This window comes from Chenopodium album, chromosome 4 (assembly GCF_948465745.1).
Source record: "Chenopodium album chromosome 4, dcCheAlbu1.1, whole genome shotgun sequence".
In the NCBI taxonomy this organism is placed as follows: Eukaryota; Viridiplantae; Streptophyta; class Magnoliopsida; order Caryophyllales; family Amaranthaceae; genus Chenopodium; species Chenopodium album.
In genome coordinates this window covers 80,140,605-80,165,182 of record NC_137837.1, presented here as the reverse complement: position 1 = coordinate 80,165,182, position 24,578 = coordinate 80,140,605, and the positions used below count along the sequence as shown (strand labels likewise).

General features: G+C 38.8%; 2 protein-coding genes across 5 annotated transcripts in view; both read left to right on the top strand.

Moving 5' to 3' along the window:
• LOC145629522 (putative WD repeat-containing protein C2A9.03) overlaps positions 1-11,886 on the top strand; it is a 32,256-nt gene extending 20,370 nt beyond the window's left edge. For both annotated transcript variants that reach the window (XM_081682145.1, XM_081682144.1), the window contains exons 9-10: positions 11,203-11,289; positions 11,380-11,886. In XM_081682145.1, coding sequence (XP_081538271.1) covers positions 11,203-11,289; positions 11,380-11,793 — 501 coding nt within the window. In that variant the 3' untranslated portion in view covers positions 11,794-11,886. The remainder of the gene's footprint in view (positions 1-11,202; positions 11,290-11,379) is intronic.
• Positions 11,887-12,986: 1,100 nt separating this feature from the next.
• Positions 12,987-20,699, top strand: LOC145629521 (actin-related protein 8-like). 3 transcript variants are annotated; one of them, XM_081682141.1, is made up of 11 exons: positions 13,013-13,486; positions 13,559-13,629; positions 13,704-13,771; positions 13,924-13,985; positions 14,285-14,382; positions 15,037-15,118; positions 17,007-17,149; positions 18,188-18,336; positions 19,775-19,908; positions 20,004-20,122; positions 20,299-20,699. In XM_081682141.1, exons 1-11 carry the CDS (start codon positions 13,102-13,104, stop codon positions 20,377-20,379), a joined length of 1,392 nt encoding a protein of 463 aa, XP_081538267.1. In that variant the 5' UTR covers positions 13,013-13,101; the 3' UTR covers positions 20,380-20,699. The 3 variants fall into 3 exon arrangements, with proteins under 3 accessions (XP_081538269.1, XP_081538268.1, XP_081538267.1); XM_081682142.1 differs by lacking the exon at positions 20,299-20,699 and having other exon boundaries at positions 13,000-13,486; positions 20,008-20,122; XM_081682143.1 differs by lacking the exons at positions 19,775-19,908; positions 20,004-20,122; positions 20,299-20,699 and adding an exon at positions 18,490-18,959 and having other exon boundaries at positions 12,987-13,486.
• The last annotated feature ends 3,879 nt before the right edge of the window (positions 20,700-24,578 follow it).

The following is a 24,578-nucleotide window of genomic DNA, read 5'->3' as shown; positions in this document are numbered from 1 at the left end:
TTTATGCAACTTTGTCTATTCGTTCTCCTTGTGAGCAGGATGTCTATTTGTGTTGCATTTGCTCCACTCTTATTGGGAATCCCTCTTCTTAAATCAAAGTGTTAGCCAAGATTAAGTCATATGATTGGGAAAAATCTATAATAGCCTCACCACCTGCGTCCCTATGTCATACCCAAAGCCTCCATGGACACTCTTGACGCCATCTCGACTTACCCCAACATGCCAATTTAAATCACCTCCAATGTATATTTTTGTGTGTGGAGGACCCCTTGTACCACCTCATCTAAGTCCTCCCAAAATTATCGTTTCTCTTAACTTCAAGATCATAAACACTATTAACATTCACAATCTCATTGCCACATAACAACTTCACCTTTATCGTACCACACCTTATACTCTAAACCAAGCGCTTGATCAATTGACACCACACTCAGGCATTGTGGCGTGTCGTTGGGTGACGGGCTAACAACCCTTGCATACTTATCACTACACTTGGGTTTGGGAAGTGCAGTGCGTTGCTCTGCACGGAACGCCCCAATGGCAAGCCCCCGCTCATTTGGCACCACACTCGGGCAATGTGGCGTGTCGCTTCCGGACGACAACCTAGCAACCCTTGCATATTTATCACTATATCCGGTCTGGAAAGTGCAACGCATCGATGACCCCGCGAAAATATCAATTTGGCAGATTTCTCTGAAAAATTTGTGATGAAACAATACCTTGATAGCCACTGAGTTTTTAGGTCGGTAAAGAGATAAAGATGTTGGAAATAAGGTGAAGTGACTGAGAAGTGGGAGAGATTTTGGCTACACAGGGAAGATAAAATAGCTAAAATCATACATGTGGTAATATATAATTGAGTGAGCTCAATGGTTTGTTTTCTTAATCTAGCTTAAATATGTCCTATGTTTTGAAGTTGAAACCCCTTTGGAGATTTTGGCTGAAACAAATGGTTGACTTAACCGAGTATTTTTGCGTTTTATATTCCACTCTCTATTTCCCACTCCCTTTCTCGCTGCGTTAACATAGCTTTGTGAGATGTTGTTTGAAGTTAAAGTGCCAGTGGAGCTTAAGGGCCATTGCGTAGATCACCGCCATATCCGGAAGAAAGTAGTTTTTCGTTAGGGTAAGATTTTTGACATGAGGGATAAAAGCTGCTACCTTCTATCAATGTTTTTTGGAGAAGAACAAAAATATTAATGTTTTTTTGGAGAATAACAAAAAACAAATTTAGTCAAGTAACGTTGGGCGTCTGACTTTAAGGAGACAACAGTGAGAAAGAGAAAAAAAAATAGAGGAGTTACTTATTTGTTACAGTTTCCATTTTGAGGTTTGCTTCCAGATATATTTTTCCTTATTATAGTTTTGGTGGACAAAGTTATGTGTGCATGAGAGTCACATGCATTTTAGTATGCCACGAATCATTTCATGTTTTAAGCTTGGTGTTTACATTTTTCGTGAATCATTTCATGTTTCTAAGTGTTAATGAGATGGAATTGTTATAAATATTAAATGAATAAGTTGAGTGATTTTATGCTTCATAGCTGCTGTTCTTGATGTTGACTCCTAGAATATGACTTTCTAGTCACTTTTGTTCTCTTAGTGTCTTCTATTCTGGCCCAATCTTAGAAAGTAATTTCTTTGCATTGGTTTCATGCGGAGGTTGAAGAGTTTAATAACGGGGCATGCTGTTAGTGTTGTGTTCCTGATTAAAGTGGTCAAATTGACATGATTATCTTTATCCTCTTTGACGAATTCGTTCCACTTCTCATTGTGTTAAAAAAAAAATTCGAGCTGTTTTAAAGTCAAAGTCCTACCTTTTCTTTCCTTGTAAGAAGTTTCTTTGGTAGACTTGCTGTGAATTCTTCATTGTGAGATTGCGAGTATTGTTTGAGGCTTTTTACTTTGCGTGGGGAGTATGAGGCTTTCTCTCGCATTGTGCGGAAATGTTGCAATTCTGTTTTTATAGTCCTGAAGGGAATAGGATAAGTTGTTCCAAATTAGTGATTTTGTGGCATTGATGGTCTATGTTAATATCTGTGTACAACTTGTAAAACATTTTCATGCTTTGTGTCCAAGATGAATGATCGAAATGTCTATACGTATGTACGTGAGATGAAATGAAGAGTAATTTAGCATGCGGTTAGTATGGAATGCACGAACCTTCTCTTATCTAATGTGGAATAGAATTACGTATTAGGCATCTTTATGGTAGTGGTTTATTTTGGCCTAATTTGTAATTTGTTCAGATTTATGATATCTTAATGTATACAATTATTTCTTTATGGGTGCCTTGTTGGGACCACATGGATATTCTTAAATTGTACTTTCCAACCATTGAATTTGTTATGGGTAGCTCTTATTACATACCATTGATTGGTAGCTTGCTTGGTGAATTGTCCTCTTACCATTTGTAATTTTAAAAGTTGTCAACAAAGCTTTAACATAGATCTTCATCAGTATAACTTAAACTTCTCTTATCTGCTTAAATGCTTTCCTTTTTTTACTCTCTTTTTGCTTCATTATTAGGAAGCAAGAGAGCTTGAGACTTGGTGAAACTGAGTTGAGTTGAATGTTATATTATTCATGTTTTAGCTCATATAACTTAGTCGAATTTGAGTGAGCTCAAATATAATCAAGTTAAGCTCAGTGAAGGAATTTTCTGCCTTTCTCTATCTTAAATCTAATGAATAGCTGACATTTATATTGTTCTATGAATCATCAAACTAAGGAAATGTACAAAGTAAGGCAACTGGGAAGGATGTTTAAAAAAGTATATTTGATGATGTTTAGTTGGAAGATTTTATGGTGGCCTATAGTTTAGTCTACTTGCATCAATTTTACCTACAATAGCTTTTTAAACTATTCCCTCCGCCTCATAAAGAACTAATTAGTTTCCCCTGTATCACTATGCTATCTCTTTGTGTATCTTGGCAAATCAGTTATGGTTCTCTTGAATGAAGAGGATGAGGATATTAGCCATGCATGGTAGGATGGCTTCTTGACCTACCCTGGCCATGTAGTGTAATAAATTTGAGGGACAGGGATTCTGAAATTTTGCATCATGGTGAATTTGGTTGTGATATTGAATATCTGACGTGGATCATTTTGAGGATTTAGGTGAGTTGGAGATGTTTGGGTAGTAGTTTAGGAGTCTTGGTTTTCATTGGTGAAGGAGTTTCTAAATAAATATTTTGGCCTATATGGATTTTCTGACTTATCTTTTTTAGAAAGTTGAGGAGAGTGGAGAGTTACATATGGGAAGTGAAAGGTCTGTGCAATGGTGTAAATTTTTTATGTTATCTTTTTTATTTATTAGGCTGTATTGCACATTTGCACATGGAGGTTTTTTTTCTAAAGCATATTTATAAACAATTCCTCTGTTTCCATTACAATGCAAAAATTTATCATCACATTTGACCATTATTTTCAACTAGTGAAAGTTATAAAATGTATATTGACTGTATACATTTAGGCTATGCAAACAGCCTACTTTTTAACATTTGATATTATAGTATTATCAAAAATATGATCAAAGTTTGTCATAAAAATGTAAATTCAAATTGCTGCAATTTAAAAAAAATGAGAATAGTATCAAATTGCTTGATCTGAACTTTCTGAAGTTGAGAAATTTCCAAGAAATATCAAAATATAGACGTTGGTTTTCAATTTCATCTTCATTCTATCAAATTTGGAAGTTAAAAATCAATGCATAATAAAGAATGGAGGATAGTTCTGTTGGGTCATATTATTTCTATCATGTGTCTGTCCTCCATGCTCATTCATCTTTGTTCAATTCACTCTAGAATTATGTGTGTTTTGTCTTTAATATCTAGTAGTGCCACCCATTAGGTCTCAGAGTGTATTGGTGGAGCAGGTATCCAATTTTCTCTTCAACAAATGTAGTTTGGGTGAATGTAAGCAGCTTGCATTACATTTGATGTTCTAAGGATTCAGATTTTAGGAGTAAACCTGTGATTTACAACAATGGTTTGTTAAATTTTCGAACCTGGCAATTATTGTTTTCTTTATTTCCTTGGTATGGAGGCCAAAGATGAATGGTTGTTTTTATTCCATATAGACATAGTACAAGGTGAATATTACTTGGGCTTAAATACTTAGTTGGAGTTAGACCTGGCAAACGGGTCGGGTCTATTTCGGGTCAGCAAATATTTAGGTCGGGTTCGGCTCGGGTCGGGTCAAATTCGTGTCAGCACTTCTGGTTAGTTTGGGTCGAGTCAATTTTTAAGGCTAATTTTCGGGTCAAAACAATTTTTAAGGCTAATTTTCGGGTCAAAACAAGTTGGAAAAATAAAGTAAATCGTTAAAAAAAAAAACGTGAGTACCTATTACATAGGAAAGAAAGAAGCCCTAAACTAAGTAATTAACCATTCTACCCTATTCACTTCAAAAATCAGGCCACTTTCGTGTCGATTCGGCTCAATCAATTCGGGTTTAAATCGGGTCAAGTCACTTTTGGTCGGGTCGGGTCATTTCGGGCATCGGATCATGTTCGGGTCAACTCCATTTTGGGTTGGGTTCGGGTCAATGCTTTCGGGTCATGTCACGGACCCAAGTAGTCCAAGTCTCAATGCGTGTCAATCAAGAACAACAACCAAGGGCTGCAATAGAGAACAATTTCATGCCTTGACAACTCCAATTTAGAAGATGACAAAAGTAATCAAGAAACAGAGAAGGAAAGGAAGGCAACTAGTTTCTTTGTGCTCTATTTATGTTTTTCTACTTTAGCTATGTATCACATGTAATCCTTTAGGTCAGCCTGACCATTCTAGTTAAGTATGGGAGTAGTAGGGAGGGAAGGGGTATCCAGAAGATTGTAAGGCAAACACAAGAGAGTTGCAACCTCAAGTTTCTTGGAGATTTGTAACCTCAAGTTACTACACTATCTATCAATTGTAATCCTTCGATTAATTATAAGAGAATCAGTCCTTCTTCCATTAAATTAATTACAAATCAGTTAGCTAAACCCGGTCCATTACAACTTGGTATCAGAGTGAGTTCGGTCATGGCAGCCAACGTGGAGCAGAGCGCCGTCGAAGAGATACTTACCAGCCTTAAAACACAACGAGGGAAGGTTGCAACTGCAGGGAGAAGAAGACTCCATTACAAGGGTAGTGGCGGCAGAGGTCAAGGCGGCCATGGAGGACGAACGGAAAAAGACGTAGGAGGTGGTGGCAGACTAGAGGGACGCATAGACCGCTTCAGAACCGAGGTCGATACACAAGGCGCAATCGATCGTGCCAAAATCACCAAACTACAGCAAGAATTGGAGAAAGCCAAGCAAGCCTAACCGCAACACCCAACCAACCCACCGTTCATACCGCTGGACGGGGAGAACAGCCCCAGGTCAGAGATGGAACGCATTCAGACACCACTTGGTGGGCGACCGTATAAGGATCAAAAGTGGCATCCACCCGAACACGGTGGATGGCGCGGAGAAAGCTGGAGGTGAGGTGGAGATGGCGGCGGTAACGGTGGCCGCTGGAAATACAGGAAGTTGGAAATGCCCATCTTCGACGGAAACGATCCGGACAACTAGATAACAAGGGCGGAGATGTACTTTGAGGTTTACCGCTTGACAGAGAGAGAAAAGATGGAGGCATCGGTGGACGCCATGGACAGGGCGGCGCTGAAGTGGTTTCAATGGGAGCAAAAACGCCGGTTGTTCTATGGGTGGCCGGACCTCAAACAAAAGCTTCTCAGTGAATTTCGCCTATCCCACTCCGGCTCCCTACATGAGCGGCCGTATTATAAGAGGGGACGGTTTTTGAGTATCGGCGGCGGTTCATCGAGATGGCGGCGCAGAAGACATCCCGAAAGCATCATGCTGGGTCAATTTATTAATGGCCTGGGAAAGAACAGTAAAGCGGAATTAAGATTGCTTAATCCTCCAAGTTTGGAGAAGGCAATGGAGGTGGCGGGGAGAATTGAGGAACTAAACCGATCCTAGCAAGAAAAGAAGACAACAACTGGTGGATGGAAGGGTGGGTCAATTTTCGGTGGGTCGAGTGCCAGTAACCCAATAGAGAAAAGTGGAGTAAGTTCTGGGCTTATCAAAATCTATGGGCTACCTAACAGCTTGGGCCCAAAAGTATGGCCCAAGGCCCCTGAATCATCACAAGCTTCAGCTAGCGTGGTGCAGCCCAACATAACTTCGAGCAGCAAGTCAGCAGGTTCAACTCGGCGTTTGACGGAATCGGAGTTGCAAGAACGAAGGGCAAAGGGGTTGTGCTTTAGATGTGACGAGAGGTGTGGGGTGGGCCACTGTTTCAAACGGAAGGAGCTTACCCTTATGGTCGTCGGTGACGTAGGGGGCATGAAAGGAGAAGAGGAAGAAATGGAAGAGACGTTGGAAGCAAATGAAATCACCATTGGAGTATCCTTGTGTTCGGTGGTGGGACTTCAAACCCAAAAACAATGAAACTTGGCGGTGAAGTATACGGGCGACGAGCGGTGGTCATGATTGACCCGGGGGCAACCCATAATTTCCTAGTGTCGGAGCTAAATTAAGAATTGTCCAGGAAAAGAGAGTTCGATGTGGCCCTCGGGAATGGGGATACGGTGAAGGGACGAGGAGTATGTAAAAAGCTAGTGGTCAAGTTAGATGGAGGGGTGGTCAATACCGAGGATTTCTTGTCCTTATCCTTTGGAAATGCCGAGGTAATAATTGGGGTGCAATGGTTAGAGAAGTTGGGTTCGGTGGTCACAAATTGGAAAACTCATGTCATGAAGTTTTCCGTCGCCGGAACTCCGGTGATCTCGGTGGGTGATCCAACCCTTGAGAAATCAAAAGTCTCGTTGAAAGCTATGGTGAGAAGTTTGAGTAAGGAGAAGGTTGGGCTACTAGTGGAAGTCAACAAGGTTGAAAAAGAAGATGCCCAAACCACTAAGCCCATACCAGAATTTATTAAAGGCCTTGTTGCAAAATATTAGAAAGTTTTTTAAAAAAAAAATATCAAAGTGTTCCATATGCCAATGGGACTTCCTCCTCAACGTGAGCATGAGCATGCAATAATACTCAAGGAGTGTAGTGATCCCGTAAGCGTTCAACCTTACCGCTATCCCCAAATTCAAAAGGACGAGATCGAGAAGCTAATTTGAGAAATGATCGAGGCCGTAATTATTAGGCCATCCACAAGTCCTTTTTCTAGCCTGGTTTTGCTTGTCAAGAAAAAAGATGGGTCTTGGAGGTTTTGCGTGGATTACCGGGCATTAAAGAAGGAGACGATGCCGGATAAATATCCCATTCCGGTTATCGACGAACTCCTTGATGAGCTTCATGGGGCTCGTATTTTTTCGAAACTCGATTTAAAGTCGGGTTACCACCAAATTCGGGTAAAATCCGAAGATGTGCCGAAAACCGCCTTTCGCACACATGAGGGTCATTATGAGTTACTTGTGATGCCTTTCGGCCTCACTTATGCACCGGCCACGTTTCAATCATTAATGAATGATATTTTCCGTCCTTTCTTACTGAAATTCGTCTTAATATTTTTTTATGATATCTTAGTGTATAGCAAAGATGAGTGTTAACATGTAAAACACTTAGAAGAAGTGTTTGGAAATTGGCAGTAAACAAGCTCTATGCCAACTTCAAGAAGTGTGAATTTGGGCAAGAGCAAGTAGCATACTTGGGCCATGTCATTTCTTACCATGGTGTGGCCATGGATAATGAGAAAGTGCAAGCCATCTTGAAGTGGGCATGTCCAAAGAATTTGAGGGAGCGTAGAGGCTTCCTTGGGCTCATGGGCTACCATAGAAAATTTGTAGCTCGATATGCCTTGATAGCTGGCCCACTTACGGCCCACCTCAAGAAAGATTGTTATGGTTGGACCGAGGAAGCTACTCAAGCTTTTTGTCAACTCAAGGAAGCAATGGTCACCGCTCCCGTATTAGCCATGCCAGATTTCGAAAAGGAGTTTGTGGTTGAGGCCGATGCCTCGGGTTATGGGCTTGGGGCGGTTCTCATGCAAGTGGGTCGACCCATAGCTTATTATAGCAAAATGTTGGGAATTCGGGCCCAAGTCAAGTCCATTTACAAGAAGGAACTAATGGCAATTTGTTTAGCTATAGTTCGTTGGAAGCATTATTTAATGGGCCGACGCTTTGTGGTGAGGACTGACGAGCAAAGTGTCTGGTACATCACGCAACAAAGAGAGGTCGGGGGGGGGGGGGGAATATCAAAAGTGGCTAAGAAAGGTGGTTGGGTTCGATTTTAAGGTGCAATATAAACCCGGAGCTTCCAATCGGGTTGCGGATGCACTATCTCGGATTGGAGGGCAAATGGGCCAAATAGTCTCTGAAGCCCAATTCGCTGCTATGGTTTCATCAAGTTGGGTTGAGTGGGCTGAATTGGAGAAGGAATTAGAAGGAGATGTTTGGTTGCCAGCTCAAAAAGGGTCTTGTAAAGGGTGAGGTTCAAAGTGGTTTTCATTAGAATGCAACAAGCTTCTCTACAAGAATAGAATTGTGTTGCCCAAAAATTCCCAATTTATTCCTAAGTTGCTGGAGGAATACCACGCCACCCCTATAGGCGGTCACGATGGCGAAGTAAAGACCTATCTTCAAACGGTCGCCGATTGGTATTGGCGGGGAATGAGGATGGATGGAGATCGGAGAGTATGTGCGCAAGTGTGAGGTGTGTCAACGCAGCAAGGTGGCCCAACGATACCCCCTTGGTCTCTTCCAATCGCTCCCGATTACGGCGGCGATTTGGGATGACATTTCAATGGACTTTGTGGAAGGTTTACCTCTATCCAAGGGTATCGACTCGGTGTTGGTACTGGTGGATTGATTGTCCAAATATAGCCATTTTATCGACCTCAAGCACCCCTTTAATGCGTTAAAAGTGGCGGATTATTTTGTCAAGGAGGTAGTGCGCCTCCATGGGTTTCCTTCTTCGATTGTCTCCGACCGCGATCGTGTGTTCATGAGTATATTTAGGAAAGAGCTTTTTCGATTCCAAGGCACGCAACTAAAACGGAGTACTGCTTATCACCCACAATCTGATGGGCAGACTGAGATAGTAAACAAGGGGCTCGAAGTTTATAAAGTGGCTAGCTTGGGAAAAGTATTCCTACAACACATCACCACATACGTCGACCAAGATGACCCCCTTCAAGGTGGTCTATGGCAGTGAACCACCAAAGTTGTGGCGGCTTGGCTCAGGACAAACTCCGGTCAGCAGCTTGGAGGAAGGGTTGCGAGAACGTGACTTTGGGCTGGATGAGTTACGAGTAAATTTGATTCAAGCTCAGCATGTGATGAAGGAATTTGCAGGAAGAGGACTGATGGTGAATTCGAGGTGGGGGATGCAATTTATTTGAAGCTTCGCCCATACCGCCGGATAGGGATGGCAACGGGTCGGACTCAGAGCGGATTATGCTAAATTCGGAGGTTAAATCCGACATCCGACTCCGACTCTGACTTCAATATCCGACCTCCGACTCCGACTCCGATCCGACCCGACTCCGAGTTTTTTTTTTCATTATTCAATATACTTTGAGATGTTGGGCTATTTGGGTCTTTACAACCCACACCCAATGCCACCATGACCCATACAAAAATCCACTATCTATTGGAGTCGGAGTCGGATAATCCGTTAACGTCGGACATTTGTCGGAGTCGGATTTTTTTCACGGATTTTTTGTAGGATCTGACTCCGAACCTCCTCCGACTCGGAGTCGGATTATTTTAATGGAGTCGAACTCGGATTACTTTTTTCTCGGACTCGGAGCGGATATTTTTCCTCGGATCGGGAAGGAGTAGGGTCGGATCAAGACTAGATTGCCATCCCTACCGCCAGAAATCATTGGCGAAATGCCCATTTCAGAAATTAGCAGCGAGATACTACGGGCCATGTGTGATGGTTCAACGGGTCGGCAGGGTGGCGTATAAATTGGACCTGCCACTAACGTGCAAAATTCACCCCGTGTTTCACATCTCTCAATTGAAACGCGCGGTGGGGGATGACTTGGTTAGTCCTAATATACCGGAGCAGTTTAACAAAGAGTTCGAATTGGTGGTTGAGCCAGAAGCAATCATGGAGGTCAAGAGAACAACCGCCAATCATGGAGGTGGTTTGGGAGTCTTGGTCAAATGGAAGGGGCTGCCGATTTTTGAAGCCACTTGGAAAGACGGCGAAGCCCTGAGTCAGCGATTCCCAGACTTTTTCCTCCTTGAGGACAAGGTGAGTCTTTTGGGGCGGGGTATTGTCACGGACCCAAGTAGTCCAAGTCTCAATGCGGGTCAACCTCCGATAAGGGCTATGCAAGGAGGAGGAAAGTCAATCAAGAACAACAACAACCAAGGGCTGCAACAGAGAACAATTCCATGCCTTTAACAACTCCAATTTAGAAGATGACAAAAGTAATTAAGAAATTGAGAAGGAAAGGAGGGCAACTAGTTTCTTTGTGCTCTATTTATGTTTTTCTACTTTAGCTATGTATCACATGTAATCCTTAAGGTCATCCTGGTCATTCTAGTTAAGTATGGGAGTAGTATGGAGGGAAGGGGTATCCAGAAAATTGTAAGGCAAACACAAAAGAGTTGCAACCTCAAGTTGCTTGGAGATTTGTAACCTCAAGTTACTACACTATCTATCAATTGTAATCCTTCGATTAATTATAAGAGAATCAGTCCTTCTTCCATTAAATTAAGTATAAATCAGTTAGCTAAACCCGGTCCATTACAAGGATTGCCAAGTCTAGTTGGAGAGATTAATGGTGCAAACATGAAGTAGTGTGCTTGTCCAGGCGGACAGCAAAAAAGTATCTGGGCATGGACACGGTCACTGAACAATGAAGCATGGTATATTTGTATCTATATGGGGGGAAAGCCATAGTTCCTTGTTTGTTTAATCGTAACCTACTTGTGCAAGGCTCATTTCTGACCTTTTGACTTGTGGATTGTTGTATATATTTATTTATTTTTATTTTTTTAATTATTATTATTTTTTATTTTATTTTTTATTTTTTTAATTATGTTTTACTGTTTCTTATTTGATTCATGTTTTATTCATAATATGAAGTTTTTTATTACCAAATTTAAGTAGTAGAGCTTATGAGGACTTACCAATAAAACATCCACATAGGATCTTTGATCCTATTTATGCATGTATAAGTTCATCTTGTGGGTAGTTCCTTGACTTCCTTCCATTTACCCTTCAGTTTTACTTTGCAGCATACGTCCTTGAGCCCTGACTGTAAAATGCTTGTGATTGTTGGAGACAATCCTGAGGGCATTTTGGTTGATTCCAGAAATGGAAAGGTATGTGTGGAAAGTGCTGGTTAGCATTTTGTAGATGTTCATTATTTTCTCAAGAAGCAAGTAATTGATGAATGATTTTGATCTTTGCAGACTATTACACTTTTGACTGGACACTTGGATTACTCGTTTGCATCAGCATGGAACCCTGACGGTGTCACTTTTGCTACCGGAAACCAGGATAAGACCTGCCGAATTTGGGATGTCCGAAACTTGTCAAAATCTGTGTCTGCTCTCAGGGGCAATCTGGGAGCTATCCGGTCCATCCGCTACTCATCAGATGGCTGCTTCATGGCTATGGCAGAGCCGGCAGATTTTGTACATGTATTTGACGTGAAGAATAATTATGAAGAGGAGCAAGAAGTTGATTTCTTTGGTGAAATATCTGGCATTTCATTTAGTCCAGACACCGAGTCTCTTTTCATTGGAGTGTGGGATCGCACATATGGAAGCCTGTTAGAGTATAGTCGTCGTAGGAAATATTCGTATTTGGATTGCTTAATTTGAGGCTCATTTATCTTTGTCTGCACCCATTAGGTGTGCATGCTTTCGGTGATGGAGAGGGAGGAGAGAGGAGAAAGAGAGAGAGAGAGAGAGAGAGGGGGAGGGGGGGGGGGGGGGGGGGGGGGGGGGGGCTGAGGGTGCCCTTGTATATGTAGTATATGGTCACACATAAGTGACTTTGGTATGATTTCTTGTATATTTTTGTTTCCTGAATGTAATTTGAATAACGTGTTCTGATCAAGTGGGAGGGATGTACAGAAGGCTAGATAGTATTTTCACTGCAAGAACATAGATAACCAAGATATACCCAAGGCAAAGTTATGGCCTTTTGTACCTAGTGGAAACATAGTTTTTTAACAAGAATTTTTCAGGCTTTTTTCGCCAAATTTGCTCAACTGTATTTGAATGATATGCTACAACACTTTTTAATGGTAAGCCACACCATATTGTAGTTTGCTTTTCCACATCAATTTCTAAGCTACAACACTTTTTAAGCAACAAATTGTTTCAATGGTAAGCCACAACATATTTTAGTTTGCAAAAAATAAAATTTTAAAAAATAATAGATAATTATACACATGTTACAATATGAGTGGAGATTATTTGTCTCTTTTTCAATTAAGCATGTAGCTTGGTTGGGCTACAATTGCTTGTATGTTGCTCAATTTTTTTGTTTTCCAATGGTAAGCATGTAGCTAGGAACTTTATTTAAATTGCAAGCAAGTCCTTATAATTGAACCGTTGGAGATGCTCTAAGGGGACCTTGCCACTATGTAGTTGTTAACGGGGTTATGTTGTTTATCAATCATCGTTATGTGGTCTACTCTACACCTATAAAAAAAAAAATCTCTATTTTTCGAGTTGAAAAAATATTCGGTTTAAAGATTTTGGGTCATTTTGGTTCTTAAGTGACCAAATTGAATTTGGATCTAGGAAAAAAAAAGTGGGAGGTCCACAAGTTTGAAAGATTAGTCCCTAAATTTTTACTTACCTCGAGATTATGATAATAAGGATTAAGAATGGGGAAATTACCATTGAAGATTGCTTAACATGGTTTGGAATAATGATGGAATAGTATAGAGAGTTAGAAACCCCAAGAAAGAGAGAGGAGGATGATGGAGTTGTTGGTAAATACTAGTACTACCTCCGTTTTATATTATTTGCAACGATTAGTTATTTTTCCTCTCTTGCTTGATGTCGTAATAAATAAAAAATTCTGATAGAGCTGCATCCACATCATCATCATCATCATCCCTCTACAAAAATGAGTATAGTAGTGTTGAATAATGGTGAGTAGAATTGTCATCAGATATGTTGCTGAGAAAGGTGTGGGAATCAATAGTGCCTGGTAATAGCAGCAGCAGCAGCAATCGAAATTCAGCAACAAGTGTAACAACAGGCATAGGCAGCTTAGATGTTTTACCCGAAGACGTGCTCGGAATAATCCTGAGAAAATTAGGGCCAGAAGACGCCGGCAAGCTTTGTGTGGTTTGCAGAAGCTGGAGACGAATTGTGATTTCTGACAATCGTCTTTGGATAAATTTCTTCCAAACAAACCCTAATAATTTATGGGATTTGGACTCCATTTTCTTCTCTGAAACTCATTTGCCGCGCCAGTTGTCTGTCTCTGTTCCTGTCTCTCTGATGCATCTTTATGGGCAGCGGGCTAAAGTGCCCGGTGCTGTTATTGTTGACGGTATGGCTAACTATAGTAACCCTCTCCGTTTGAGTTCACAAAAATCAATTTATGATGAATATTCGATTTCAGGTGGCTCTGGCTACTGCAAGTTCGGTTGGAGCAAGTATCCGCGACCATCTGGGAGATCTGCCACCTTCTTGGTCATCATCCTTCCTCCCCCCTTCTCTCTCTTTTTTATTGTTCAACTAAATAACTAATTTCCATTTCTATGCAGGAATTTGGAAATATAGAAGCCCCAATGTACTCTCGACTTCGTCATTTTTATGCCACCATCTATAGCAGGTTCTTCTCTTCTTTCACCATCTGTTTTTGCACATATACTATCTCAGAATCTCACACTGCACAACTTCCCCTGTCTTTATTCTTTTATGCTTAAATGCTTACAGTAGGATGGCCTTTTTTTTTTTTTTTTTTGTTTCTTTGTTACATAACAGGATGCAAGTAAAATCTACTGCTCAACCCATTGTTGTTTCAATCCCTATCTGTCATTATGATGGTAATTCATTTCATTTCTTGTCTGCTAAGTTTCAGAATCTCCTTTAATCTGCTTGTATTAGTACAAATAACAAGCAATTTTAGACATTACATTGGTTCCTGTAAAGCTGTAATGATATTCTCCAGAGCTTTGAATGAGATAGCTTTTGTAGAATTACACGACTAAAATAATTAATTGCTACATAAAGGTAAAATGGTTTATACAAACAGTTTTTTTAGTCTATAAGAATAATGAAAAAAAATAACTAAATTCATTAATTCCTATTAACCTTTCTGACTATATTTTCCTGTCATATGCAGACACAGAATCTGCTAAAGCATCAAGAAGGCAACTTAAAGGAGCAATATATTCAGCACTTTTTGATATGAATGTGCCTTCTGTTTGTGCAATAAATCAGGTAAGCTCTTTTTTTTTTCTTTTTCTTTTCTTTTTTTTTTAAAAAATAATTCATTGTTCCTTATTGTTACTTTATAGGCAGAATTTTTATTAGATCATGCAAATATGTTTGTTGATGAATGGGATCACTAACACTAATAAATTTGAGAGGAAATTTCCAAGTTTGCAAAGGATTTCATGGTAAATTGGTAATATGGTCTTATCCACATATAGCTTGTTTCCTTCTTACCAAATCATGGAACCAGCTTAAAGGATCTAATCTTTCTTAGATATAACATTATTCCTCTTGACAGGGGCGGAAGGAAAATAGAAATTGGCGGAAGGAAAATAGAAATTGAAATACGAAGATTAAGAAATCAATGGGTTCCTTACACTAGGAATTATACTTCCTCTCATATGACTTCTTCTTTGTGTACATGGATGTGTGCGCATGCAGGGTATTATGCATTAATGCATGCTGGGAGAGAGAAAGAGAGGGGGGGGGGGGGAGGAGGGGGTTTATGCATTGTATTGACTGCTATATGTTTGTCTTCTTTTTATTCCTATATTGGTTTATATGTGGAATTATCTAGGCACTTGTCATTTTATCTTAGAAAGTACTCTTTTATTTTGACTGATGAGTGTACAAAATGATTATATTTTCTAATTTATGCAGGCTACTCTAGCATTATATGCTGCAAGGAGAACTTCAGGAATTGTGGTTAACATTGGTTTCCATCAAACATCAGTTGTGCCAAGTATAATATGCTGTCTTCTAATGTTGCATCATGCCTGTGCTATTGCTCACTGTAATCTAGTTTATATGTGCTGTTTATACTGTACCTTTTCGTTTGGGTATTATGGGATTGAACTGGCTTTCAAGATTTAGTGTAACTCCCTAGCTATTCTCATTGGACATAGGCTATTACAGATGTATACCCTCCTTAGAACTCTTTGAATTTTTTTATTCTTGAAGAATTAAGATATCTTAATGCTGCTTTTATTATCGAGTTGTGCAGTCTTCTAGTGCATAGGTTTAAGAAAAGGAACACACAGTGATGTGCATCTTTTGAGCTCTTCTAGCAAAGCACCAACCGTAACATGACCTGCGCTTAAGAATCTTAAACTCCTAAAGTCATGATTATGGTTTAACATCTGGCTGATTTGTATGTCCCCTTGGCTTGACCTTGAGCACCATGTGTCTTGTGATCAGGTTGCTGTAAATAAATTGACAATTGTGATCGCCCAGCCTACTCTCATTATTGTCTTGCACCGATGACCAGTGACATGCACCAAAGGAATATAAAATCACAAGAACTCTATACATATGACACAATCCTGGTGTTCTAAAATTTTAGCTCTTATGTCTTGGTAGTTGGTGGCCCAGATATCCGTAGAATACCTATACATGAGCTCTTAAAACTTTTTTTTCCCCTTCTCATTTTTTAAGCAAGTCCATGTAACTTTTTTTTTTTTTGACTCCCCAAACTCGGTCTGGATGCATTATTCATCTCTATCCAATGAAGAAGAAGCAATTCACCGAGTGACAATTCATGTTCAATTTCAATTTGGAAAGACAATAGAGGATAGTAGTTCTACAACTGCCCTAGGTGAAATAGAGGAGCCCTTTTATAGAGCTACCTTTTTTGCTCTTGAGGATATTTTGGGACTATTGAGGTTGCGAGACATAAATTTTGAAAATGTTGTTGCCTGGGATCTCATAATGGCCTATGGGACATAAGTGATATAAAGGCATTTCTATTAAATTATAGGGGTATGTTTGGTTGGAGGAGATTCATGGGTTGCATGATTGATGGTGCTAGGTTTGGGCCATTTGGCTACTGTTCCAAAGGTGTTCAGATTTTGCGCAGGATAAGCAGTGAATGGTGAACAATTTTTAGGGGCAATGTGTTTGTGTCATGAGGAACTTAGAGTCAAGACATTATCTTTGTTTACCTTCTGTGTTCAGCCTTCGGAGCTTATCTTAGGTGTACTTTTGGCTACATGTATCTAAGCTTGGGATCCAATGAGAAGTTTCTAAATGAAAAGGATGAGAAGCATTAATGTGCATATATAATTTTCTAAATGTGCAAATTTGAATTTTGACCTGAAACGAAAATTTATGCACATTTTGTACAAAAAATATGCACATTCGCTAAGAAAATAGTTATGTGGGTTCTTGTTTTTACTCTTATATAATTATATAGATATTTAACATTTAAAATATGTTTTGAGATGTGTAATTTCATCCTTATTGCAATATTACTAGAATGTGAAAGTATATTGCTACTGAATTTTGACATGTCGTCATTCAGCATAATTTCTTATTGCTCGCCATCCAAATTTACTTTTTCCTTTGATGTTGAATATGTAGTTTGTAATGGTGGTACAATAATGGACTCGGTCCTCCAAAGTGTCATTATAATGTCATGTAAACAATTCCATGATCCTGATTGAAATCTACCAGGGATCATATTATCTTTTTGCTACAAGATTTTTATGCTATATCCTGTCTTCCATTCAATTATTTCTCTCTTGGATCCAATCCTTGGTGATTTATTAATTTTTTTATTAAGCTACTCTGTAAAACTAGATCGCTTAACCATCTCTGCTAATGCAGAGTTCCATGATTTTTTTCTTTTACAGTTCTTCATGGAAAAATAATGCGCAAAGTGGGAGTTGAAGTTGTTGGCATGGGGGCATTAAAGCTTACGGGATTTCTTAGAGAGCAGATGCAGCAGCAGAACATTTATTTCGAGTCTTTGTACACTGTTCGTGAACTTAAGGAGGTAATGTTTATAGTATTATACATCATAATTTGTTCTTCCCATCAAACTTATTTCTAGAAAGTGCAAGTCTCTTTAGGAGCAAAAAAAAATCTCTCCATAAGCCATGAAAACATGGGAATTAAAGGTCTAAATGATGAATTCTGTTGTAGTAAAAAAAATATAAAAAAAAAGATGAATTATGTCCTTGGTTTTAAAAAGCGCGCCTCACTCCCAGGTTCTCTGGGAAATGGGCTTTAGCTAGGCGAGGCTCAGTCACCTATGGAAGGCGTGCGCCTCAAAGTGCCTTTGGTAAGGCGCGCCTTTGCGCCTCAAGGAAAATAACTAAGATTTAAGTTATAAATTGAAGAATGATGGACATTTTTCCAAATTCAGAGTACCTTAGCTATAAATATATCATTATTTAATTTATTATGAATCTTTTTAATTGGTATTAAGTACTGTCAAAGTAAAAAATAATTTGAAATAAATATATAAATGCATGCGCCTTGCATACAAAAGGCGCGCGCCTTCGCCTTGCGCCTCGCACCTAGGCTGCAAGGACCATTTGCGCCTTGGTGCACCTTCCGCCTTTTAAAACTAAGATTCTGTCTAAATGCTTCACTGAAGGATAAAAGTAATCTTGCAAAAATCCAGGAATCTTTTTAATTAGTTGTGTGTTCACGCTGGATAGTGATAGTAGAAAATGGTCTATCATAGTGTTTTATGGAGCTCCACTGATAAAAATCTGTAGCTCTATTTGTTCTGGATTTTTTTTATGTTCGTCTCTATTGTAGCATTTTGATTAGTTAATAGTTTGCTCTCCAAAAATTTTGGGGAGGGGGGGGGGGGGGATGAAGAGACTCTTTAGCCAAACTTTTCCATGGATCTTATGCTCCTCCATGTATGTGTCACATAATATATGAATGTCTGTTTCTTATCCTGGAATATGATTTTGTTTTCCCCTCATTGGTTACTGTCTTACTGTAGCATTATTATTCTTGTAGAGTTGTCTATATTGCAAGAGATTTTTGGTGATCTCATGATAGTTGTCTCTTACAGAATCTTTGTTATGTGGCTCTTGATTATGAAGCGGAACTTTCTAAAGATACACTACGTTCTTATAAAGTACCAAGAGAGGGTGTTTTTGCACTGTCTAAAGAGCGTTTTCAAACAGGAGAGATCTTATTCCAACCACGTCTTGCTGGAGTGTAAGTGTTTCTTCACCATCATTGCTTCAAAAAGTGAGTGTAATATTAATTGTAGATGGATGTGGGAGCTATCCTTTTTTTATTGATTTATCAACAATTTAAAGAGTTGCAAGACATTTCACATTTGTAGTCTTGCTCTATTGTTTGTTATAGGATAAGCATACATGAAGTACGTCCCAATATAGCATTTGAAGCATGATGTGTAGGCGGATTGACTCACCAAGTTCTTGTTAGAATAGTATCCACACAAGGGCAGCACTTTGCCATCATCAAAGCAAATCAATTTACATGGCCCTTTGCAGCTGCAGATATGCATTTAGTCCAGTACATTATCACTTCAATAAATTATTGAACAAACTCATTGTGAATCAGGCACTTATTATTGAGATATATGCACACTACATACCAACAAGAGTTGGCTCAAGTGGTAAGCAACTTGATGTCGCTTAAGAGACGTCTCGGGTTCGAGCCTCGCCGTATGCAGAAACTCTTGTTGGGAGACTCACCCACCATAAGTCAGGTGTGCTACCCGAGTCGGATCCGGATGTAATCGGAGCTAAGCTCCGGTGAACCGGGTGGGCATCCTAAAATAAATATGCACACTACATAATTGCAAGTTTTTTTTTTTTTTTTTTTTTTTTTTTTTTGTGAACACCAAAATTAAGATGTCACCAACCTACAACTCTCATTTACCTAATTCATACTTATGTTTCAATAATTCAAAACATAAATTCATTTACACATAAAAATTGACCTTTATATGTGGATATTCCTATTAGGCAACACAATCTTGAGAAATGTACTGTGCCTGGCTGTTACGATTCTCAGTCACATAGAAAATCCAAGGTTCTCAAGGTTCTCATGAGTGCCTCACCTTGAGAAGTGGATCATCCAAGGCACAATATCATGCCGTACTCCCATTATCCCATTCAACCAAGGTTTGAAACCATGGGATAAACTAAAATACAATTAAACCTTCTATCTATGTAGAAATGTGCTTTAAATATGCTTTGATGGTAGTTTGACACTAGGCAAGTTGAACCAATCATGGGGCTTAACTATCGGCTTAAGTTTTTAGTTGATTTGCTCCTCTAACATGGCATCAAGAGATAGCGTGACAAAAAGGTCACAGGTCAAATCTTATCCACCCTTTTTCTAGTGAAATATATAACGCCGGGAATGGTGAGACCCATGCTATTCACACTTCTATCCCAATGGGCTGTCATTTCTAGAGTATATAAATCAAGCATAGGCTTTAACTATCAGCTTAAACTTATATACAGTATACTATATACTCTATTGATTATATATGTTCATTGTGCATTTTTACTTGCGCTTTCTGTTCAAGATGGTCCTAAATTTCATTTTATTTGTTTGTCCTTCTCATCTGCCAATTTTTTTTTCCTGTTTTATAATACTGCTTTGAGCTATGTCGCAGACGTGCAATGGGACTGCACCAGGCAGTTGCACTCTGTATGGAACATTGCCATGCTGCAGAACTGATGGGTGATGACAATTGGTTCAAGACAGTGGTGTTATGTGGTGGAACTGCTTGCTTACCTGGATTAGCTGGTTTGAGTTTTCTTTACTGTGAATTGTGCATTTGTGTGTCTCTGTAAATGCTTATATACACTTGGTTTTTTCTAACTATAACTTGTTTATTTCAGAAAGGCTAAAGAAAGAATTGCACGAGCTTCTTCCTCTGTACTTAACAAATGGAATTAATGTAATTCCTCCTCCTCATGGCGTTGATTCTGCCTGGCATGGTGCCAGGCTGATAAGCAATGTAAGTTACCATTGTATTTTGACACATTCCAGAATTTTATTTCTTTTTGAATGTTTTTTTTTTCCTTTTTCCTTCTCCTGTTAAGACTGTAGACCTGTAGTGCTAGTATTAAATTAAACCTGAGCTCTCCAGATCTCATAGATTCTTATAACAGATGGACTTGTTTTTTTTGGTAGTTGAGCACCTTCCCAGGAGCATGGTGCATGACCAAAAGGCAGTTGAAGTATAAGTATCGAAGGAACCGTTTAGGTTCATGATGATGGCATGATAAATTGTTGGGAAGTTACAATGCCTTATATTTTCTCGAGTATGACAGTCTGTAATCGTTCGCAGCAACCAGGCTGAACATACGGAAAGTTGCAGGGTTCATTGATCTCAACTTTTTCAGTGGTCTGAATTCGAAATAAAGTACTTGCTCCATACTAGTGTGTATAAAAGTATAAGTGTATATAATATACGAAGTAAATGGTTGTACTATGTAAGAAGATTGGCTTTTGTATGCTTATCTGGATGAATTGGAAATGTATAGCAAGAGTAAGATAAAGAAATTTATATAAATGAACCAGTGGGTTACATGCGTGCATGATTACAGACAACTGCAAATTGCCAAAGAAGTGCATGTTTTTCAATAACTCACAACACAAAAGTAAAGTCGAGAAATTTGAAGCAAAAGTTGAAAGAATCAAGAAATGAATAAGTGGTACAAAAATAAAAGAGAGAGAACATAGATCCAGTGGTGAAAAATGGTTGGCATAGCGGCAGCAGAGGGAGCGGGAGTATCATGATGAGGGGAGGACTGAGATGGAGTGCACTCGAGACCTCGCTTGCTATCACGGCACTCATTGGCAAAAAGGCCAGGAGGATAGTGGCCATTGAGGTTGATGTAGCTGAACAAGGTAGTGGCGCAGTTATTGGTTTGGTCGTTGAGTTGATGAGTATAAGGGCATGCGAAATCCTTGAAAGCTTCACAGCAGATGTTGGGTGGGTATTTGGGGCCTTTACATCTGCTGGTTATGATTGTGTAGTTCAAGTTCTCAAAATTGACTGGGCAGCCTGCATCCAAGGGTTTTCGTACTCCATTATCGATACAAGTATATGATATATCCAGAATATCATTCTAATAATTTACCAATATACCTTGCTGAGCTTGAAGAAGAGTGCGTGCTATAGAAAGGCGAGGGTGGAGTTGATCTGAAAGGGTTTCTGTAAAATCAACTAGTAATTATTTAGGAATAATTACACTAAGAATAATTAAGATATTTAAGAATAGGGAAAAGGGTAGAGTGGTAGACCTGTAGCAGAGGCAGAAGCAAGCAGCAAGAGCAACAAAATGATGGGTGGAAAGAGATTGGAACTATGGACGTCAACTTCTCCCACCATTTTTCAGCACTTGGTGTTTTTTCTCTTTCTCTTTCTTCAGCGTGCTAGAAAATACTGGAAACATATAAAGGGTGAGAAAGAATACTCAATAGTCAATACTAGGGGTGAGCAAAAATATTGGGTACCCGGTATTGGATCCGGAATTGGTTAGGAACTGGCGGGTCCGGACTTGGAATTGGACCCGGCGGGACCAGTTCCAATTCCAAAAATTAGGACCCGGTTTTAACTGGAACCAGTTCCAATTCCTCATAATTTGGACCCGGTATCCAGTGGGTACCCAGTACCTATACTCGGTACCTATAAAAATCCTTAAAAGTTAAGTATGACTAAGTTTGCAAGTAAGCCTAGCCCAGCCCATTAATTAAAAGATCCAAAATACTACTAAACCTAAGCTACCATCATGCGCCGTTTTACATTTCACCTTCATTCACTTTCTAGATACAAACTACAAGTCAGCTTTAGCTTATCATTTTCTTGCTTTAATTTTTTATTTTTCCTTTTCTTCTTTATTCATAGAACTTTTTGTAAGTTATCTCTTCTTTTTTGCCATTTTTATTCTGAATCAACTACTAATGTAGTGTTCAGTTTACATTTCTTTTTGAAATTAGTTAATTTTCTTTGTAGATCTACTATGCTTTTGGAGTGATAATCTTGAGTTGATTTGAAATTTTGAGAATTTGGGGGTATTTTTTCATTTGGTATGGATTTATTATGGTGTAGCCTGGCGTGGTGAACTGGTGAAGATGCATTAAGGGAAGAAGTAGTGGTGGTGCGATGAGAGTAGTGTTTGCTGCAGTTTTTTTTTTTCTTTTTAATAATTTATTTTCGCAGAAACCGGGTACCCGGTATAGGAACTGGTACCTACCAGTTCCGGGACCAGTTCTCGAAAACTAGGACCCGGTATGATCGGATCCGGGACCAATTCCAAATTTCAGGACCCGGTTGTGACTGGATCCAGTTCCGGGTCCGAGATATTTGACCGGGTACCCGGTCTTGCTCACCCCTAGTCAATACTAATACTCCAACTGCTGGATTCCTTTTCAGTTCTGTATCTTGCTTCACAGCTTGGTGAACGCGTCGTCGCCTCTTTTTTAAGGAGAGTTATGCCACCTTACCCATATTTCTCCACTAATCATGTATCAATCTCGAATTACTTGAATAGGTAATTCAGTTTGTGTTGTTAATCCTAATTGCTTTATTTTCCTTCCCCATTTACTTTTATATTGTTAAAGGTACCTAGTGTCCTTTTTAACTCGTTAATATGCTTGCCAGAATTTATTTGTTCGTCATCCTCCTATTCATTCTCGGTTTAAAAGAAAGTAGAATACATAAATAGAAAGGTGTATTCCTCGTCGCATGCTCGCAAGCAAATGACAATTATTCAAACCAGCTAGATCAAATAAGGAAGTACCTATAGGAAATTTTGTTAAGAACTACTCCAAAGATGTAGTTTTTTGAATAATTATCCTTTTTAAAAAAAAAAATTGTGAACAACTACCCCTAAGATGTCTTAAGTTTATATAGCACTACTTATTAACGGATTTTATTCAATTGAGTCGTTTGTAGGGCTCATACCTACATTTTGTCACCCTATTTATTCTCTTCCTAATTATCTTTGTTCTCTTTCAATAATTTATCCTCCATTTTTTCTTCTCTTTTATCTTTCACCATTTTTATTTAATCTAAATGAATCTTAGATAAGGAATTTTTTTTCCCTCTTTTCAACAAAAACCCTTTTCTTTCCTCTAATGCGTTGTCTTTCTCTTCCTATATATAAATAAAACTGAATTCAAACCCTAAATCCCCCCCCCCCCCAAAAAAAAAAACAATTTTCCTAATTCAATTCAAACCCTAAACCTTAGACATTTAAATTCCCAAACTGAATTGAATCCATAAATCCTAAATTAAATCCCTAATTATATAATTGAAGTTAATTAAAACCCCTGAACAATTAAATAGGCCACGGTTACAACAATAGCTTAAAACATTACTTGATTTGGTGAATAATTGCTTAACTTTTGAATGTTTGATGAGTTTCGGGGGGAAAAAAATAATAAGACTTTAAATAAATGGCAAAAGAGTTAATTGGGTGGTAAACCGTAAGTGTGGGCCCTACAAATAGCTCAATTGAACGGAATCCATTAATGAGTAGTGTTAGACAAACTTTAAACATATTAGGGGTAGTTGTTCACAATTAAAAAGAAAACGGATAAGTGTTTGCAAAATTGCCTATCTTTGAGGTTATTCCTCACAAATTTTCCTATAATATTTTTTCGTTATAATAAAGGGGCTAATAAGGCTCATACTTTGTAATACATACTTTTATATTATTTAAACCGTTGTAAGAATTAAATGGTCAAAAAATTTTGGCCGAAAAGTAAAATTGGATGTCAATTAACAAATTAGTAGTACTTTAAGGTTATAATTTACCATTTTTATCTTATAATAAAGATTGTAATGGGCAAAGCGAATACTATGAATGACTACTTTTGGCAATTTTCATTTTAATAAATCAAACATTACTTTTTGGGAAATTCTCACTAGTAATCACATATATATATATATATTTTTTTTTCTCAATGGTAAAGGGTGCAACTTTTAATTATCCTTGGTAACCAAACATTAATATGATTAATTTGGTAACTTGTGTTTAAAAAAATATCATTAAATTATTAACCATGGCTTAATAACAATGAATTGACTTATTTACCCTTACAATTATTTCCCTCCCCTTTTTTTTTCTGGTTTTCGTTCTCCATTTATAAAACCCCCAATTCCTCTTCCATTACTCAATTTCTTCATATTCTAGGGTTCTTCATTCTCCAGATTAGGGTTTATGGCAAAATCGGGTTCATCCTCTGTATCAATGAAGGCTATCACCATGGACGACAAGCTTGAGTGGGTGAAGTTTGTGACCTGCAATTGTTCTCCTCCAAAAATCGCTGCGGTGAAAGTATATGAAACAGTAAAAAACCCGCGAATGCTATTTTTCAAGTGTAGGGGCTGCGATTATTTTGCTTGGCAATCCAGACAGCTGCCACACATTACATGCACAAGTTTTGTCATTTAAGTTGAC